Source organism: Macaca nemestrina, chromosome 11, assembly GCF_043159975.1.
Source record: "Macaca nemestrina isolate mMacNem1 chromosome 11, mMacNem.hap1, whole genome shotgun sequence".
Lineage (NCBI taxonomy): Eukaryota > Metazoa > Chordata > Mammalia > Primates > Cercopithecidae > Macaca > Macaca nemestrina.
The window spans coordinates 59,687,641-59,703,319 of record NC_092135.1 but is presented as its reverse complement, the minus strand read 5'-3'; the positions used below and the strand labels follow the sequence as shown (position 1 = coordinate 59,703,319).

The 15,679-nt window shown below is 32.3% G+C and overlaps 1 protein-coding gene across 20 annotated transcripts in view; it reads right to left on the bottom strand.

Moving 5' to 3' along the window:
* LOC105483348 (solute carrier family 4 member 10) overlaps nucleotides 1-15,679 on the bottom strand; it is a 452,662-nt gene that overhangs the window by 105,530 nt on the left and 331,453 nt on the right. For 7 of the 20 annotated variants that reach the window (XM_011744188.2, XM_011744184.3, XM_011744181.3 and 4 more), the window contains 3 exons: nucleotides 9,366-9,457; nucleotides 7,724-7,813; nucleotides 2,190-2,347 (listed from right to left, as the gene is read on the bottom strand). In XM_011744188.2, coding sequence (XP_011742490.1) covers nucleotides 2,190-2,347; nucleotides 7,724-7,813; nucleotides 9,366-9,457 — 340 coding nt within the window. The remainder of the gene's footprint in view (nucleotides 1-2,189; nucleotides 2,348-7,723; nucleotides 7,814-9,365; nucleotides 9,458-15,679) is intronic. The other 13 variants (XM_011744189.3, XM_024793274.2, XM_024793276.2 and 10 more) reach the window with 3 other exon arrangements.

Below are 15,679 nucleotides of genomic sequence, written 5' to 3'. Positions count from 1 at the left end.
TTAGAGATTGTACATGTTTTTACATGAGGCAAATATTACACAATTTTAGAGGATGTGACAATATTTTTGTGTGTGTGTCAGTGACAACTGAACCCAAGCCAATTTCTACTATGTAGAAATGTCCAGTTGACATTAAAAACAGGAATGGTTTAATTTGGTGGCAGGTGCTTTATCAACTATAATAGTTTTTTAAGAAACTTCCTAACCTATGTACATCTTGCTATTTTTCAGGTTTCCATTCCATGGGCTATTTTTAAAGTTCTAAAAGATTATTTTCTGACATTTCTACTGTGTGTTGCCATTGTATTAACAGGATGCCCTTTTGTCCTCCCCAAAAAAGGATAATTAGAAACCCTGAATGGCTTTCTTTATTCTGTTTGTCCAACTAATCTTCTTCTATTTTTCACCTTCCCTAACTAAATAGTCTTGTCTTTAAATCTCTTCTCATACAGTTGCTCTACAGTGGCCCTAATTTTTTTCTCCATTGTTCTCTACACATATTTTGCTATCTCAGTGTGAAATAAGGTCACTTAAACCCGACAGTTTTCAAATAAGGGTATATAACCCCATCACGGCTTTTTTCTACTTGTGGGAATTTTTCTTTTCCTTCTTTTTAAATACAAGAACTATCATTGTCATAAATAGCCATCATTTGCTCATAGTTCACCAGACACCTTCCTAAGTGGTGGAACACAAAGGCACTGCTTGGCAGACTGAAAAGAAATTTTCAACTGCTATAATAGTAACTCTACAATTAACAAGTTTAACATCTTACATATGAATCTCAGACTCCCAGAAACCTTGGATAGGTTACAGGTTGTCCATAGAAAATATATAACCTGAATCACATAGTCAGATGCACTTTAATGTGCTCAGTTCATCCTTTCCCTTTGTACATAAAAGTTGATGTGTATCAGAAATCTCAATAACCCTCAAACAGGATAAATATAGACTTCTTTCTATAATCTGAACAGTAACTAGATTCCTCCCCCAAACCATAGTCAGACATAGGTACTTAAACACTGAATCCCATTCCAGTCAGCTGAGTTCTTACAAAATGAGGCCTCTCCTGGCTGTGTATTCCATAGTTGTAGAATATTTTATCCATAATCAAAGCAGGGAGTTATGTACTCTGCTATATTTTGAGTTAAGGCCAAAGATCCATAGAGGACATATATTCTACAGTTGATACAGTACTTGAACTTTTCATCAAGTAACTTGGCTAAGGCATTCAATGTTTGGAAGAGGAGGCATACTAACAGCTTTTGAGATAGCTGTAGCATCAAACAAAGGGCACCAGCCATATGGGAACAGGGCCCTAAATAGACATGTTTTGCTGCAGGAAAGGACTAGAGTAAAAGGCTATCTGCATTTTGGAATCACACTGATGGTAGGAGTATGGAAGAAAACAAGGTTCCTGGGTAAATTGCTTGGAACCTAATGTGCTAAAGTCGATATTCTGTTTTTCCTTCCTTTCTTTTTTTCTTTTTTTACAGTTTTAGTAATGGATAGCCTTATTCTAAAAAATGAGAAACAGCATAATTCAGTTTGTATTATCCCTAAGTTGTTATTTTATTTTTAAATGAGAAACAAGTTCCGATCATCAAATTAAATTTGTACTTTTAACTCTGATTCAACCACACTGCGATAATACTTCTACCAGTGATTCTACAGACCCTGTGTGTGGGAAGCCCACTATGCCTAGGATTGAAACATATATTTGATGCTATCCTAACGATGGCACTTACATGTATTTTGAAGGCCTTCTTATTCAAGTGTAAGCAAACCTTAGTAACTTTGCTATTTCTGAATTTGACCACACTCATACACAGGATCCTTTCTTTCTTTAGCAGACAATTTAATGCAACCTTTGAGAAAAAGCTAACATGTTACCACTTCTTTTACCAAAAACGTAAAAAAAAAAAAAAAAAGAATTCATATGGCTTCAAGGTACCTTGAGATGAGGAATATGCCTAAAATGAAACAGAAGCTTGAGAGAAGGGAGGAAATAATAGAATAATTTTTAAAGCACTTTTCCCCTCCTCCACAAACAAAAATTAATAGTAGTTTTGTGGATTTCACATTAGTTTCTAGTCAAAACTCTAACAGAAAATTACCTTGAATCCTCATTTTCTTTCCACAAAAAGATAGTTTAAGAAAAATACAAAAGACGCTTTTATACTTTTTACCTGGTTGGGATTGGGACTTCAGCCAGTCCTTGAAGCAATACAGCTGGAGACAACCTGACAAACGCAACTACAGTTCGATCCAAGAACTCCAGTTCTCCCACTAAGATGTTTGATGCTTCAGCACCTGGAGGAATCTTTTTCATAAAGTGCAGATCAACCTGCAAGCATCACCAGGTAAATATGATAAATCAAAATTGGAAAAATCTGGTAAATCATATTCTTGCACAGTGCTTCACATATAGTAATCCATGAATAAATATAGTTTAAATAAATACACACAGTTAAACATCTCATTTGCCCTTTTTCTATCATAACCTTTTTTCTTTACTTGTGGATTATTTTAACTTGTCATCAATAAGATGAGCACTCTAGTTCTTCTACTTATTATTTTTAAACAAAGTTTCTCCAGTCTCAACAATCTTGAAATTTTAGACAGGGAAAAGTATGTGAGTTCAGTTAAATAACTATTCTTTAACCGTAATTTAATTAGCATTTGCCAACAGATTTAATATTTCTATACTACATTACCTAATTTTTGTACATAATACATTTTAATTAATACTCAAATATGCTTATGTCAAAAGAAATATAATCATGTTTCTCTTTACAGTATAAATTATGACTTTAACCTTCTTCTGTTTTCTAGTTGTTCTATATTCTTCACATTCTATATTTGGCCTGGTAATTCTTCAATATTGGTTTTTCATCTGAGAATTTAGATATGACACAATAGAAAAAATCAGAATAAAATATTAACATTTGGAGTTACTGAAGAGCTATAGTTGAATTTCTGATATGAGATGTTTGTGATTGAAATGAATGTACACAAAGCAAAAGTGATCATTAACAAGAAGAAATGCTAAAAATAAAGGCTGAAGTCTAAAAAATGAATGCAAAATATCCTTAACAATAAGTATCAATTTTATGTACAGGGCCTCAGTGAAAGACAAGCAGTGACTTTAATGTAAATTGTACAAGATCTATGTCTTGTTTCTAATTCACTTGAGTTACTTTTTATGAAGCTCTGTTTTTAGGGGAATAAGAATTTATCAGCTCTAGTAATTGATCTTATGCTCTGATATTAATGAAATGAGGGCCAAAGATCAAAGTGAGAATAGCCGAGAGAGAGAGGAATGAGCTCTGGCAAATATGAGGAGGCTGAGAAGATTTTTTTAGCCTAGATAGTTCTTCTGCAGGTTTAATGATTTGAGAATATTTTTCTCAAAAATTTAAAATGAAAAAATCCATGGTAATACTTTAGTGACTACATTAAATATGTTTCTTTCTGAAATCAAGATCATAGTACAACTATTTGGAAGTTTTACAACTAATTAATCTTTCCAAAGAATAAGGATACCACAAAATATATAACCTAGTATATGAAGCATGTATTCTTTCACAAGGATTAAATATAAAAATATCCTACAGTACTCCATCAAAAATATTAAATAGAATCATTATTTTATTTTAAAGGAAAGGAAGAATGATTTAACAAAGCAAAACTGCCTATAAAAATGTATAATATTATACATCCAAAGTTTTTAAGCTACAAATGTACTCCCAAATATACATTTGTAAATTCATAATTCATGTACACTGGATTATATAGCAAATATTTTTGCTTTTGTGGACCTGATCTTTTAATGTATAGATAGCAAAAGTATTTATTTACTATAATAAGTAAGGTTAAATTTCATGCGATTTGTTGTGGTATTTTTGTAGGTATTTATCTAGCTAGGAGAAATGTACAGATTTAAGATGCTTTAAATTAGTAATGCTTTACATTTTCATTGTAATGCAAAAATTCCCAAGGAGGGAATAGAAGATTTCCCATAGACTGTTAGCTCTGTGAGGAAAACATAATAAATTTCATAATCCTTTCTATTACTAAAAGAATAAACAGTTTTCTCTCTCAATGGAAAGAACAATGATACAATATAAATATACTGAAATAAAATTTAAAATGAGAAAACATCTTTTTAAAAAATCTAGTAATTCTTTGGGAGGCAGGCAGATCACAAGGTCAGGAGATCGAGACCATCCTGGCTGATACCGTGAAACTCCGTCTCTACTAAAAAATACAAAAAACTAGCCGGGCGAGGTGGCGGGCACCTGTAGTCCCAGCTACTTGGGAGGCTGAGGCAGGAGAATGGTGTAAACCTGGGAGGCGGAGCTTGCAGTGAGCTGAGATCCGGCCACTGCACTCCAGCCTGGGCGACAGAGCAAGATTCTGTCTCAAAAAAAAAAAAAAAAAATCTAGTAATTGATAATATAAATTATATTGATAATGCCTGAAATTTAAATTCCACTTTGAAAATTCTATAAACTCATTTATTGCTTGACAAATGCCATTGTCTTAACTACTAAAGTCTGTGCCTCAGGGAGGTGGTGATTATAGAAATAACTGTTTAAAGATGAAATTTAATTAAATCAATAAGTACATAGTATGTTAAAATAGTTGAATTTTGTAAAATAAAATATATGGTCATTACACATGATCTTTAAGCTTACAAAATAGCTAATATGTCATTGATACCTGTTATTTAGAGAAAACATTAAAATACACAGAATTTAATTTCAGGATAAGCAAATTCATCTTTTGACTTCAAATGGAATAAGTTATAGTTCTATAGCACATATCTGAGGCAGCCATTGTATTATACTCATTACATTATTCTTGGAGTAATCATATATTTTGGGAAGTAATTGATTATGTATTATCTAATTATATTATTCTATATTAGGTAAAATTATATATTATATTATTTATGGGGCAACCCTATATTTTGTGTTTGTGTACTATATACTTCATGAAGAAACTTATTTGACAAACAAACTATCTTTTTTTGTTTGGTTAAGTTTTTGAGACAGGGTCTCATTTTGTCATCCAGAGTGGAGTGCAGTGGTGCGATCCCAGCTCACTGCAGCCTTGAACTTCCTGACTCAAGCCATCCTGATCCTTCCAGTTCAGCCTTCTGAGTAGCTGGGACTACAGGTGTGCCACCATGCCTGGCTGATTTTTTTCTAGATTTTGTAGAGATGAGGTCTCACTATGTTGCCTAGCTTGATCTCGAACTCTTGAGCTAAAGTGATCCTCCTGCCTTGGCCTCCCAAAATGCTGGGATTACAGGTGTGAGCCACCATGCCCTTGGCCCCCTAAGCAACTTTTAATATAACAAAATATTATGTTTAAAGACCTGACTGTGACCTCTTATGAAATTATAAATACGTAAAGCAGGTCTAGAGAATCTAGGTTGAACTACATCCCTAAGACAATTGTCAAGTGGAACACAAACACTTGGAATGGACAAGAAGGAAATCCTGGAAGTTTCTGGTCCTCTGGATAGGATCTTGAAGAAATCAAGCTATACTCTTCTGGGTCTGTATTTACACTCATGCTTCTGGGCTCTCCAGACCTCATCTTTATGTTAATAACAGAAAGATTTCTTTCTGGGCCTTTGATACTTAAGCTGTGGATGAGAAACAGTTACATTTCTAGGGAACAGGGAATGAAATTAGATACAAGATCAAGGTGAAATTGGAAGTGTCTGGGCAAACTACACACTAAGAATTAAAGGAAAAACAGATGGAAATTTAAGGAGAAAGTTTAAGCCTTCAGCCCATTATAGAAAGTACAAGAAACATCACAGGGATTCTCTGGGGAGAAATGGTGTCTTGACACTAACTCGCCAGTGATCTTGAACAGCTCTCTTAATCACTCTATAATTCAGCTTTCTTGCTGACTAAATGAGGAGATGTCTAAGGTTTCCTACAGTTCTAGGATTAAATAATACAACTCTTTGTACTATGCTTCATACACTAAAGCTAGATGCAGAAGAAAGTTATTTCTATGTAGAAAATTATGTGAAGCCATCTCTGGGTCATTTGAAGTAAAAGAAAACACCATCAACATAAAATAGCTACGTTCTACTGTCAGCTTGAAAAACAAAAACAAATAGTGTTTTGAAACATCTGCTTTTTAAATGTATTATGGGAAGCTAAAACCTGATAATTTCAGTTATTTTCTAAATCATTACTTAAGTAAGTAAGTGTGACAGGTCTATACATTGGAAGGATTACAAATATGTAGGTTGAATGTAGATGGAATAAATATGATCAAATCATATGAGAGGAATAAAGACCTTGTTTTTCTTAACACCTCAAAATGTTTGGAATCTGCATATTAAGATGCTGAGGTTTTGGAATCTGCATATTAAGACTTAAAATATTAAAATAGAAAACTAACCAGGAAACTAGGTGAATTTTGATAAATTCACTACTAAAACTAAAATCATAAGGCTAAAAAAAATCAACTCATGCACCTGCAAAATCTGGCACTAAAATTTGTTTCCATAGTGATAGATCACAACTGCTCTTTTCAAACTCTACTTTTCTGCCTTCTCAGGCTTTAAAGTAAAAAATCTTACTCAGTCTTTTTTAAATTTCAAAATCAGGCTTACATTACTTTGGCTCTTGAAGGATTCATTCAACAAATACATACCAAATACTATTTAAGGCACTAAAGACCCAGTGGAGACCAAAACATTAAATTATGATCTGGTGTTTTATTTCTGACACTACTATTTCTACTACTACTAATAGCCACAATAATAAGTGTAACCACCTTTTATTAAACACCTGCTATAAGTCGAGCACTGTCCCAGGATCTCTCTATATATTATTTGATTAAATCTTCACAATGAAATTGTAAATAGTTTTCCTACTTTGCAAATGAGAAGGCTGAACTTTAGAGAACTTCTCCAAGATCAGAGAGTTTATAATGCCAGAGTTGGGATTCAAGATCTCACACTCTTTCTCAAAAGCCACATTCTTTCCAGTGTGCCATGCTATGAACAAGAGACTGAGGCCTAAAGGCAGTTGACACTAAGTAGAGGGCTCTAGAAATTTAACTTGCCTATTAAAAGATGAAACGGGCCAGTGATCACAAATGTGGTGAGAAAGAAAAGGATTAAAAGAAAGGAAATCGGTTTTTGACTCTTCCATAGTTTTAACTGTTTGGGGGGACCAGAAGATGAGACTCCTGCCTACAACTGGCAATCTTCATTTTCTTTCATATGTGATGAAGAATTCTTGAAGGCTGCAAAGACAGGTCACACAACCAAAAGCAAAATGATATGGAGATATACAATCAGTGTATAAAGGTTATATTATTTTTAAAAAGTTAAATCACAATTTATTTGAAAGGAGGAGCTATGTGGTTTATAATGATTGTTCCTGAGGATGTTAAATATGCCTTCTTTATGCTGTTAATGTGTTTATACATAAATATGCAGCTTGTTATATTATTGCTTTTAAGATCATTTCAAATTAAGAATATCAGAAATTAAATGTATGGCAGTTTGTGACAACTTTTTCCAACTTGCAGATGAATGAAGATGCAATGCTTTGAAAAGATAGCTCTTAGAGTGGCAGATGGAATACATTTGAACTGGCTTAATGTTTGAATCACATGTCTCCATACAGTGAAATGAGCTTTGAACCACTGTAGAAATAGAGCCCAAGTATGCCCTCACCTCTCTCTCTTGCTGGTGTGGAGGTCCTTTTTCATGCCTTTGTTTCATCCCACATGGACTAGTATGCCCCTTTTGTTGGCCTCCCAGTCCCTGCACGCATAATTAACAGACTTAAGCTGGTACACCATGCTCCCACGGAGACTCCGCCAGGCACCAGAGGGAGAGCATGCACATAACTAGATCTAGATTATTTAGGCATTGTCAGAGGGATTCTGAAACAGGTCCAAGGAGCTGATCACTATTAATCTTTTCAGAACCTTGGTTCAGGCTACTTTCTCTACTGCTTTCACCCATTCCCACTTCCTCCCACTACTACAATTATTGCCAGTGCTAAGGGCTTTATTAAAATATTACTCTGAGTTACTTCTATTTCAGCCACTCAGATAAAGAGAATTGTTAACCTGCCATATTTTCACCAAGTATTGAAACTCCTCTTTTGCATTGTCTGTATTTATTTATTTATTTATTTATTTATTTATTTATTTTGAGATGGAGTCTCACTCCATCACCCAGGCTGGAGTGCAGTGACATGACCTCAGTTCACTGCAGCCTCTGCCTCCTGGGCTCAAGCAATCCTCCCACCTCAGCCTCCCAAGTGGCTGGAACCACAGGCACGTACCACCACACCCAGCTAAAAACTCTTCTTTTCTACTCAACTGTTACTTTGCCATAGCTTGCAATGGCACATATACAATGTCAGAAATTTGCTAATTAAAATCACATTATCATCATTGACTCATTTTCTAAGAATACATTCAGGTTAATGATTTCATTTCAGTTGTCTCCAATTAGATGTATCCCTCAACACAGTCAGTTCTTAATATGTTTTTATTTAAAATTCTGCTCAGTTTTACTATGTCCTTCTAGGATTTCCTTACAGTAATGACTTTTCCTTGATTACATTAACAATTCAGTTTTATATTGTGATTTGCTTTCCCACAAATAGAGGAAAAGTGATTTTGAACACATTTTGAACACATACTAGCCAAAGTTTTTAAACAATAGATTAAACTTGGCCAGGTGTGGTGGCTCATGCCTGTAATCCCAGCACTTTGAGAGGCTGAGGCAGATGGATCACCTGAGGTCAGGAGTTCGAGACCAGCCTGGCCAAGATGGTGAAACCCCGTCTCTACTAAAAATACAAAAATTAGCCAGACGCAGTGGCACACGCCTGTAATCCCAGCTACTCGGGAGGCTGAGGCATGAGAATCGCTTGAACCCAGGAGGCAGAGGTTGCAGTGAGTGGAGATTATGCCATTGCACTCCAGCCTCGGTGACAGAGCGAGACTGTCTCAAACAAAGAACAACAAAAACAAACAAACAAAAATAGATTAAACTTTTGTTAAATTCCCTGTGAAGCCCAGTTATTCCTTTTATTGGAAGAGAGAACATTACACCAAGTGGCTGAAACATGAATACTATGCATAAAACTCACAGGTTCAGGTTTTTTATTTTTTATTTTTTTTGAATAGGCAAAATGTTACATGTGGACTTAATGCTAACATTATCTGTAACAATATCAAGCTTTGACAAGAAACAAAAAAAAGTGCATGCAAAATATTGTGTCAACACCTCTTAAAATGGGTAGTAATTTCTAGTAGTAATTTAGCAACTTATTTAGATGAGAGGGAGAAAAGCTCACCTTGCTAAAGTCAACAGTGCTGTTTTCTCTGCTAACATCATTTTTATTTTCAACACAGGCTGGAGCAGACTGAGGAGAAACAACCTGACCTGCTAAAAGAGATTGTTGTGACAGAATACAAACAATTACTTACATAGTTGTAGACATACTGAGTGAAATAGGCACTTCAATTAAACTAGACTAACAGGTTTCTTAATGAATTTATGATGTAAGCATGAAGGGTCAATATAAATAGATCTATATTAATACAAACATTCTTATTATTAGTTACAGGTAGAAATGGGAGAATTCAGTAAAAAATTAAACCAATTTTCAGATAAAAACTCTAAAAGATCATTTTCAATAAGGATTATATACAAAAATATGTAAATGTTACCAGGATTTTGAAGCATCATTGATTTCTAGATTTCAACCAAAACTAATGGTATATATAAAAAGACAAGATAGACATCTGTTAAGATTTAAGCTCAGCCTGAATAATTTAAAATGTAAAGCATTAAAAAGGACGGATATTTATCAGAAAAATACACAGTATACTTTTAGGTTTTATTGCATCTAAAAAGCCAAACCAATGAAAAAAAGTTCTTTGGCCATAACTCTTACAGTCTATGTAAGGGGGTTCGGTTAGAAATACCTTTATTTCACATAGTATGAACACTACGGATATGATTTTATGCCTCTGATTATTCTATTATGTAAGCATACTGATATTAGTCTGTGATATGAGAAAAGATAAAAACTTGAATTGTATTAGTTTTGCATTAACACTAAACTAAAACATAATTATCTTGTAGTTCTTTTCCCTATTATAGGGAAGATGATGAGAGTTCAGTGGATAGTAGCACTGGGAGTGTGGCAATGTCTAGAAAGGGTTAAATCTCATCATTCACTAAATATGAAACATTGTTTGCAGTAAATCATATTAAATTTGTTCATAGTTAGCAATGCAATGAAAATTAAACATCTCCCCATCTTTTTTTCTGTAAAATGAATAATGACAATTCAAATTTGAAGTCTTGCCCATATTTATCATAATAACTCAATGACTCAAAATAGTGCTTTTATTCACATCAGTTGTAGATGTTAGAAACACTCTCTCTGCCTGGCTCTTCTCTCTACTTACCTAAATCCCAACTTTATTCTAAATTCACCTTTAGTGTCATCTCTAATCCCTTTGGTCTCTGTCTGAACTTCTCTAAGCTCCCAGGGTAAATGCAAAAAACCCCCACAAAAACCCTTTCCTTTAAATTCTCTCCTGAAAGTCCACTTATTCTTTGTTACCTAGAAATTAACAACTGGGGTTAAAAATACTAATTATTTACTTTCAAAAATTACTATAAGTTTGCTTTTTAGACTAGTAAGCCTCTCAAGCAGGGGTCATTTATTAATAGGAATAATTGTATGGTTTAAAGTTGTTATAATGCCAGAAAGTCAGGCTTAATATTATTCTAATATTATTCTAGAACTTGAGGATTTCACTACTTTCATTAAAAAATGTAAAATAATATATTTGGAGAAGATGAAAATAAAATGACTTTTTTAAATAAGTTCACCTCAAACCATGTTCACAAATTCTGATTATAGCATATTCTAGGGAAATATGTAAACTTCAGATAAATGTCATACAAGCTACATAAATTATTTTCATTCTCCCATTTCTAACCGCAATGTGCAGCTATGACTGTGAACTGTTCATTAGCAGCCATTCAATTTACCATTCTCAAAATAATAACTATAGTTTTAAAAAAACCTTTTATATAATGCATTTGTGCTACTAACGGATGTCTTCAATCACCAGTTTCACATCATTTCTCCATATTTTAAAGAGTTAGAACATTAGATATATTTAAAGTTAAATTTATTGAATGCTCTGTAAAATTGAGTGGTGAAATTCAAGTCATGGATAAATTAAATACACATATACCTGCTTTCTTATAATAAATCATTTCATGTGGTATAAATCTACACAGAAGAACAATTATTTAGTTATATCACCAAACACATACAAAACAAAAGTCAACCCAGTGCAAAGTCATTAACTTTGAAGAGATTAAATTTTGAATTGGATAGAAAATATGTGGAACTTAAAATTTGAACAAATTTGAATACGTTATGTATTCATTTGTATACTTTAAGTAGAGCATTTCACAAATTACCTTCAGCTCAGGCAGTATGTTTAAAATATTAACACTTGTATTTCTCCTTGTAAATAATTACAGTAATTAATAACTAATATTTATGTAATAATTATAATAAGTAATATATTTTGAGATTTATTGTTGTATGCTATTCTTGTTCTAAAATAAGAACAATTTTATAAAATATTACTTTATAAGGTTGATAATGAACAAGGGATTTAGAAACTATTTTTTATAAATATTTTAAGTGATGTTGATAATGACCTAGTTGAGAGTTTAACTAGCAGGAGACACATCAGATGACAGTAAACTTCTTGCTAGTCCTAGATTTTAGATATGTCTATAGAATGTATGCTAATATAGAAAGTCACGAAAACTAGCCTATGACAGACAAAAAGACCAAAAATTGTATATCTTTTATATTTCAGAGCAGTAGTTAAATAATAGGAGTTAATATTCATAGTTAAATATACTTAATGACATCAAAAGTCCTGCAAAGTTTAAATAGCATTTCAAATCTTGTTATTATTTCTTGTCTGTTATTTCCAAAAATGTAAGTTAATTTGCTAAAGTTGAAACAATACACTTTAAATGTGTATATCCTCAAGGCAGTTTTCACAACTTGGTAGTATATAGAACAATGAAGAGATACTATTTAAAAATTAACCTAACAGGTTTGATTTGGGTTATTTTGAAAAAATAGAAGTCTTTTAAAAAGTTTAACATTTTATTTGCTGTATATATAAAACTAATATTCATGCATGAATTATAGTATATAGAATGAATTGAAACCTCATAAATTAAAAATAATTTTATAGTTCTATTATCAATTGTAATCATTGTTTAAATATATTTTTCTTTATGCCAATTAGTTTATGCCAATTATTACCACCTTTCAGAAGAAGATGATGGATTAAATTTCAAAATTAATTTCATTAACTGAAATGCTATTACACAAGAAGAATCAATAAATTCAGATTTTGGAAGGGCATCTCTTATTTTCTTGCTGATGTCTAAGGCAATAGTGGTTCACAGAATGATAATTTTCATGTACAGAATTTTATCTTCAGCCAGAAGTGAATATTTTCCTAATAGAATAACAAAGAATTTGCTAGGATATTTTCCCCTCATGGAAAAAATTAGTATAAGGTTAGGATTTAGCACTCAAATATGTGTGAAAGCTTTATGAATGCTAATTGTATACAGTAATTTTTTTAAAGTGCTATGCCACAGTACTTACAAACAAATGCTTTTTACCTGTTTCTTTACATTACCTTTGTCCACTAATCACTGCCCATATTATTTCCTATAAATGAATGTCACTGCAATGTTTAATTATTTCTGTTTTTATAATACATACATAATTTTGAGGCATGAGGATGACTATGAAAAAAGACACTAATTGAGTAGTCTTATTATATTCAGGGTAAGTTATTTAAAAACTGATGAAAAGTGGATATCACTAAAGTTAACTAGTATCTGTGACTATTTAAATGTAAATGGAAACATTTGAGAAACCTAATATCTTCTTTGCTATTTATTAAACACATATTTCTGACCTGTTAAGCTCAAGAGCTCTTCACCTTAAATCAAAATTTCTAATATTTGTTTGACATCTTATCAATTAAGATATATATTATATAGTATTCATATTAGCACCTGTTTGAATTACTTTTCTTTGAGTTATGAATTCATTTTTTTCCTCTGAGCCTTCATGGAGAGATCACACGTGTCAGATAAAAATTATTATAGACTATGTATTTTTCTAGGGCAAATTATAATAGATATGGGGCTAGCATAGGAGAAAACTGAGAATATTTTGAGTAAATACTAACTAGAAAAATGAAGCTGTTTTTCTGCTTGTTACACCATACATTTTTCACTAAGTGTATTATGAGACTGGCAAAGTCATTTTCTTTATCATAAAGTTGTAGGGAAGGAACATGAGATTACATCAAAAGTACTATTTTATGACTTTAAGTAATAGCAGTATTATTAAAGCACCTCATTATTGGGAAAGAAAGGTATATTCTCAAAAACCCTGTTGAGTATTATATTAACTCATTTGTCTTTAGCTATAGTTCTCTTCTTTAAGTAAAGTATGCACATATGTATTATAAAACAGCAGCTTAGCAACTTTTAAATTTATATTTGGCCAAATTCATATCAATAGAATATATTGCATAAATGTATCATTATTTTCTACTGCTTAATCCACTGTAAATTACGTGCACTAGAAGGAAACTGGGATGAAGACATGGAGGTACATTACTATTAACCTAGAGACCAAGCTGGTTTACACTACCTCAGAAACCTTCAACGCATTTAGAGTACCCAAAGGGTAGGAGATGAGGGAGTACAGAGATGAGATGAGCCTGTTAGAGACAGACATAAGACAGAGCAAAATAAAGAAATATAAAGATGAATGACAAAGTTACATACATGTGTAACAATACATTTATTCATGGGAATAGAAAACATAAAGAAAGAAGGGCTAAATATTTAGAAAATGCTGATTAGGTGAGCTACACTTCAAAAACATGAAAAGTATGCAAACAATTAAACTTGGAGAAAAATTAGTGTGCCTGAAAATCATTAATGCAATATAAGAAATAACAAATCCAAACACATCATACTAGAATTATGTTCGCTCTTAAGATCTAGTCTTGACATTCCAAAACTGTAATGACAATATAGCCTCTGGGCAGGCCCATCAGTTGTGTCAACAATGTCATCTTGATTTTCTTGGAAGAGTAGAAAATATCATACTTATTAAACAATGTTTAATTATTTAATATACACAAATGTTTTAATAAGTTTCTCTCAAGCAATCTTAAGAATTATTATTCTAGCTTTATTTTTTCTTCAAAGGTAGAACATTATGAGGGATAAATTTTACACCTTGGATATCTTATTTATGAGACCATTGTATTAAAAAAGCAAGAAAGCATTTTTTAATATCTAATACAAAATACATAATATCTAAATACGTAAAGACAACATGCATCTGAAAATTAAAAGTACAGCATTTGTAAAAGAAGTAACTATAATGCAATAGATCTGATTTCCAAAAGTATAAATAAATATTATGCACAATACATATGTGTACATTGCTTTAAGGTCTGAAATCTACCCAGGCCTAAAGAGTGAACTTCATGTCCCATCCTCCCAAGTCTAACTGTTTTTCAGTAAACTATGGCATTGAACAGTAGTTAGAGACTTTCTGCACTGTAACTCCTTTTGAGATCCTAAATAAAAGGTACAACTGGAAAGTATTCAGATTATGAGAGACAAAAGATATGTGAAGGAAAACAAACAGAGTTAGAAATTATTAGTAAAGGACAGAGGAGAATAAAGACACCCTATACTTAACAAAACTAATAATCCCAAATTATCTTCAAAAATATAAAAGTTATCATAAGGATAATAATATTTTATAATAGATTTATAATCCCAATGTCTCAAAAGGTAATTGAATACATGACCTAAATGATAAATACAGATACTGATAAATTTTGCCTTCTAGATCACTTAACACAAAAGTCTTATTTTTAGTTTTAGAAAATCTTCCTAGTCCAAATAATTATTTTAATATTTTCAATATATTTATCTGGAGTGTTTTACCATCCATACCCTTTTCAGGGTGCTAATGTCAAAGTAGATATTATTTTTCTATTATTTTTGCTGTTGTTTTGCCAAATGTAACTGTCACTTTTTATTGAAATATCAGAATCAGATATTTAATTCTCACAGTTTTGATGCTTAATGAAAAGTGAAAGTTAAACACAGCATGGTGGCATTAAAAATGCATGGTGAATCCATAGCATCCTTCACATTAGCCCTGAAGAGAATGCAGAATACCAAGAAAAGTTAACTAGTGTGTTTTGAGATGAGACTGACAAATTATCACAAATCACTAAAAAAGGAATGGACAAAGAATGGTAGACTTGGGAAGGAGAAGAGCAAGGAAATGCACTATTTTATTAATCTAATCTATAAAACAGTGAAGACCCCATTTGAAATACAGTGTCTGAATGTTTAACCCCAGAGAGTACTAACAAGGTAACATGCTCAAGACACAAGTCAATTAAGGAAGTAGAAACTTTATTCTGTACGACTCTTTCAGGCTTATCTACATAAGCTTCCGTTTGTTTTTGAGACAATTTCAGCACATTA